The sequence below is a fragment of the Podarcis raffonei genome, chromosome 10 (assembly GCF_027172205.1).
Source record: "Podarcis raffonei isolate rPodRaf1 chromosome 10, rPodRaf1.pri, whole genome shotgun sequence".
In the NCBI taxonomy this organism is placed as follows: Eukaryota; Metazoa; Chordata; class Lepidosauria; order Squamata; family Lacertidae; genus Podarcis; species Podarcis raffonei.
The window spans coordinates 40,410,888-40,416,754 of record NC_070611.1 but is presented as its reverse complement, the minus strand read 5'-3'; the positions used below and the strand labels follow the sequence as shown (position 1 = coordinate 40,416,754).

At 46.1% G+C, this 5,867-nt stretch overlaps 1 protein-coding gene across 1 annotated transcript; it reads left to right on the top strand.

Moving 5' to 3' along the window:
* The first annotated feature begins 1,154 nt into the window (after nucleotides 1–1,154).
* On the top strand, nucleotides 1,155–5,643 carry BTG1 (BTG anti-proliferation factor 1). Its single transcript, XM_053406853.1, has 2 exons — nucleotides 1,155–1,592; nucleotides 4,304–5,643. Exons 1-2 carry the CDS (start codon nucleotides 1,445–1,447, stop codon nucleotides 4,666–4,668), a joined length of 513 nt encoding a protein of 170 aa, XP_053262828.1. The 5' UTR covers nucleotides 1,155–1,444; the 3' UTR covers nucleotides 4,669–5,643.
* Nucleotides 5,644–5,867: the final 224 nt, after the last annotated feature.

Sequence of the window (5,867 nt, the reverse complement as noted above, 5' to 3'; positions counted from 1 at the left end):
AGAACACAGCCTATTTTTTAATTTTTGTGGTGTGCAAAGAATGATTTGTTTAGGCTACTGCTGTGAAAGCATTAGATGACAACATGATCATTGATAGGTTCTAGAATACTATGATTCTATGATCTGGAGCACAGTTGTTTTCCCTTGTTATGAGAAAGTGTACCAAGTCCACCAATGAACGGTCACATGGACAAAGACGATGCCTCTTTAGTTCAAGGTCGGTTAACCTTTGATCCACCAAATGTTGCTGGACTACAACTCCGATTGCCCCTGACATCTGACCGTGCTGTCTGGAGCTGATGGGAGGTGGGAATCCCTGGCCTGCAAGCTGCAATCAGACTGGGAGAAATATATATATATATAAAATCTTACGGGATCCATGTCTTGGGACGATGCCCCCTCCATCTCACCTCTTTCCATCTACCGGCCAGAGCACCAAAAGACACTGCATTTGTTTACAATGGTGCTGTTTGTGATATGGCTGCAGGCGCCAGAAGCTTCCTGAGCCCTTCTCTCCCAGGCCTCGCCACATTCGTGACTGCTGCGGCTTAAGGAAAGCGGCTGGTTTGCGAGCTCCCAGCTGGAGGTTGGGGGAAGGGGGTGGGGGATGAGAAGGCAGCAGGCTCTGCAAAGGCCTGGCCGCGCCAGGTTCTGCCTCCGAGCAAACCCGGGGTGGTCCGCCTTCTCCCCGGTTCCGCGAACGCTTCCAGAGCTAGCTATGGATTTGCACTGAACCGGGGCGCGGATCAGTTGGACGTGAGCGGGAGCATGTGCGAGCAAGCAGGCAGCAGAGGACCGCAGATGCGCAGTCGGGGGAAGAGGAGCGGCGGCCGGAGAAAGGCGGCTCGCGTCGTTTCTCCCTTCCGCGCTGGCTGAGGCGAGCGAGGCCGGCAACTTTGCGCTCGCTGCCTTGCGCGTCTCGAGGGCCAGACGCCGCGCTCTCGAGCAGCTGCTCCCGCCGCCGCTGCTGTTTTCCAGCCCGACGACGCAGCTCCTCTTTCTTCTTCTGCTTCTATTTGTTTACAACCGGGTGACATCACTCCTCCCCCGCGCCCCTCCGCTCCGAACGCGACGTCACAATGGTGCGATCCCCGGATTGGCCACGGCGGGTTCTCAGCCGCCATTGCCGCCCAGACGTGGTTATAAAAGGCGGCGCACGCACAGCCACTTCCTTCGTGCCTCGTAGAAGGAGATGCTGGAAGTGCCTGCTAGTGCAGCCGCCGCTGCCGCCAGCCTACGTCACAGGGAGGCGGCTGAGCAGGGGGGCCTGCTAACTTAAAAGTCCCTTGAACTCGATCGCTCCGTCCCCCTTCTAACCCGCTTCTTTCCCGCCTGCTCTTTCGCCTCCTTCTCCGCTTCCCACTCCCCTTTGAGGCGGCCCGGTGTGCGCCCACCGTGCCCCTTTCTACTCAACGCCCGGAGCTGGCTACCCCTTGCCGCCTCCATGCATCCTGCCCTTTACACCCGGGCCAGCATGATACGCGAAATCGCCGCGGCCGTGGGCTTCATCTCCAAGTTCCTGCGCACCAAGGGGCTGATGAACGAGCGGCAGCTGCAGACTTTCAGCCAGAGCCTGCAGGAGCTGTTGGCAGGTATGGGGCGGCGGGGGGGGCAGCAGAGGGGGTGGGAAGGGGACGGTTTTAAGTATTTATCTCTTCTCCGCCACCCACCTCCTCCGCCTCCTCATCTCCCCGCTTTTCTAATGCTGCCTCATCCTCCCTCTCCCTTTCCATCGCAGCATTTGGAGGAGCGGGGATCGCGGCCTCGACTGCATACTTTTTTTTCTTTGGTGCTGGTGGGAAGGGTGTTGTGGAGTTAATGACCTATAAAATGTGCCGCAGAAAGAGATGCATTTCGCATAAGACCAGGAAATGGCTCTCTCTCCCCACCCCCACGCGCGCTTTCAAAATTCGGGATTTACGAGATTGTAGTGCGTTGTTTTAAAGTACTATCGCAGTAACGGTTCCTTCGTGCTGTCCCGTCCAGAGGGGCGCGGGGGTGGCACGTTTCCCCCTCGTATGTATGTTCAGCTGCGTGCCTGGAAAGTCCCTTCCTTCCCTGCCTTCCTCTGTTCCTTCTTCAGTGTTTGTACTCAAGTTCACGTCATGCAGAATAGTTCTCCTCCCCCCACCCCCGGCCACACACACACACACACACACAAAAAAAAAAAACCCAGACACCAATTGCACTTTTACGCAGTTATGGAAATAAAGGCGGGGCGGCGCTATTCCCCGCCCACCACAGTGGTTATTTGTTTTACATGATGATTCAAATCTACATGAAGGTGATTTGGGTTGAGGTTCGGTAGTTACTGAACTAATTGAGTACATAGGAGTTACTTTGCACAGCTGTTAGTATAAACGCGTGAAGGTTTGTTTATCCCGCTCATCTGCATCCTTTTGCTTTTGGGGACAGACACAAGTGGCCATAAGCTGCGTGTTTGTCTCTTTCGGAAGGAAAAGCTCCTTTGCAGAAGGAATCGGTTTCCTTCTCTGGTGTGCGCTGGGTCCGAGGGTGGTCCTATCAGCTCTTTGTGTGTTCTGTGCCCCTCATTTGCAGTCCAGGGGGGTTTCTGTAGCCATAATCTTTGCACATTTGGAGACTAAGAATCCTATTTATTTTTCCTCCTGGTTTCTTAGGGAAGGGATTTTTGTCGACACTTCATATCTGTGGCAAGGCTGTGGTAGTGAATAGTACCGTTTACCCTTTTCTGCTCATCTGGGGGAGTTCTTCTTCGCTGCAATCGTAACACACGTTTACATGGAAGCAAGACCCAATGAACAGAAAGGGGACTTGTTTCTACGTAAACATATGTGGGATTGTGCTGCTAGTGTCCCTTTTCTACCTCAGCTGTTCTCCAATCTGTAGTGGTAGCCCTTTTTCCTTCTCTCCCTTTGGTGGCTGCTGCAGGGGCATAATATCATGCTAATTCCTGCTGCTGCTTATCCCACAACACACAGCTGCCCCTCATTTTCTTTTCGCTTTGTCTTAGTGTGCTTTCCCTTCATTGTACTAAGACAAAGAAATGCCAGCAAGGAGATTGTAATGTAGTAATTCAGTATGATGTGGTTAGGTTCTGTGTGTACATTATAAGACTGGGTCCAAGATGCTCCTTGAAGTACATTTATCATAACAATAAAACAACTTACATTGGACTTGGCTGTTATTCTTTTGCATATTTTTTTAAAAAACAAATAACCCCACTGTTTCTAAACAGTAAAAATGGTTCGGAGGAAGAAACAGCCCTTCTAAAGAAAACGACCATCTTATTGGATTAAATGCATCTTACTCTGAGTTGCTTACTTGGAAAGGCTCCTAAGCACAGTTCTGGAAATAATAGATAAAATGATGGATAGCATTGGAAGATTTTAGTTAAAGCAGTTTAACCTACTGTAACAAGATTCCTGTTCTAATGTAAGAGCAAATGTTGTCCTGCTGAGAGTAAATACCTAATCCATACATGTAAACATATGAGGATAAGTCCAAATTTGAGCAAAACATTAAGGGAAATGTCAAAAAGTTCATTTTTTCAAAAATCAGTCACCCAGTGTGTTTCAGTAATAATAGACTCAAGAGATAGCAAACCAATTCTAAAAAAGAAATATGCATAACTTGCCTATCCCAATTGTTAGGAATCCAGAATTCTGGAAAACTTATAGCCAAACATATAGGCGGTGTGACACAGTACTTAGGATACCTCTTTGTTTAGCACCGCAGGCAAGGTCCCACTTCACATGTTAGAATTTCATATGTGCATATTCTTATTTGCTTATGGAGAAGGTTGCACAAGTCTCTGTGGTATGTTGCACACATCAGGAAATAGATTTCATGCTTCTTTCAGATGTGTATTTATGGTACAGCTGAAAAAAGATGTGGGAGAATATTATTGCATTACAAACTACACATAATGAAACTGTGAAGAGGCCTTTGGATATATACTCAAGATTCTCCCCCCCGACCCCCAAATTGGTTTTATCGCCCTACTTTGAGGTGTCTAGGTGCCCAATTACATGTTTTTCTCACCCCCATTTGTGGAGGGTATCATTCAGTACTGATTTTATACATGCATAGGCTGTTAAATGTGCCTTTAGCTACAATGATCAAAATACTTGGTTTCTGTTGAGCCTGCCATTACTTTCCAGGCCATCGAATATTATTCTACATTTTTGCATCTGTGTCACATTTCTCTCCCCCCCCCCCCTTGTTCTAAGCTACCATTTTCAAGCGTAATAACACGATTACACACATTGGTTATCTGAAGAGCAAAGTATGATCTTTTGCTGCTTTTCATTTTGTTCTGTAGAACACTATAAACACCACTGGTTCCCTGAAAAGCCATGCAAAGGATCGGGCTATCGCTGTATCCGGATCAACCATAAAATGGATCCCTTGATTGGGCAGGCAGCACAACGAATTGGACTCAGCGGTCAAGAACTGTTCCGGCTTCTTCCAAGTGAACTCACTCTCTGGGTCGACCCTTACGAGGTATCCTATCGCATCGGAGAGGATGGCTCAATCTGTGTGCTGTATGAAGCCACACCAGCAGGAGCTAGCCAAAACAGCACCAGCATGCAAATGGTAGACAGCAGAATAAGCTGTAAGGAAGAACTTCTCTTGGGCAGAACCAGTCCCTCCAAGAGCTACAATATGATGACTGTATCAGGTTAAGATAATAGCCTATGGATGAATCATCTTATAATGGATGGATAAAATTTGGTTTTTACTTTGGGTGGGCTCCTCTGGGGATGGATTATGGAATTTAAACCATGTCACACCTGTGAAGACCTGGCACAAGATAGAATGGTAAACTTTTATTTTATAGTGGCAGTGCCATAGTTTCGACAGTACCTTTCAGTGATTTAAATAGCCTGTGAGTAAAGATGATTGCTTTATTTCCTAAGGTGTGGAGTTGTCCAAGGAAGGCTGCAGTTTTCTCCCAGATGTCTTGCTTAATTTTTTTCCATTTTTTTTGAAAAAACATCAGTTTTCAGCCTAAAGCTATAGCTATAAAATTTATTCTCTGCAGTAAATGTTGCAGAGTAAATTTGCACTATTGACATTTTTAGGAAAAAAAATTGTTAACATTTTTGGCAGCTCAGTAACAAGACTTGTTATGAACATGGTAGTACTGGAAATTTTATCTGACAAGACTTTTACCTAGCACTTAACAATCTGTATAAACTGTACATAAGTCACACTTGGTGAGCATGAACTGGGGAAAATGGTCAGATCTCTGTATATTGGCCTTCAAAGTAGCAAGTGAGCAGGATCTGCTATGCCAACAGGCTTGAGAGAGACCATATAAAGACACTGTCTGAACTGTGGTGTGTTTTACCAGCCAGCTATCTGTACATTTGCTAGCTTGTAGTTTTCTAAGACTGAGTAAACCTCTTATTTTTAGAAAGTGGAGGTCTGGTTTGTAATTTCCTTGTACTTAATTGGGTAAAAGTCTTTTCCACAAACCACCATCTATTTTGTGAACTTTGTTAGTCATCTTTTTTTTTTTTTTGGTAAATTATGAACTGGTGTAAATTTGTACAGTTCATGTATATTGATTGTGGCAAAGTTGTACAGATTTCTATATTTTGGATGAGAAACTTTTCTTCTCTCTATAATAAATTGTTTCCTATCTTGGCATTTTAATTTAATCTCTTGTCGTGCTTGCATAGGATCAGTTTAAATTATTTTTAGTCCTAGTGGACTTTTGTAAAGGATGGAAGCGCTTGAGGGTAGCGGAGAGCTTGATAAAAGTTTTGGATGGAAGAAGAGGATCATTGGGTATAAATGTTTGAGGAGCCCAGACCATACATTAATGTATCACTTTTAACACCTTTAAAAATGGGCCATAACGTGGAAATAATGCAAGG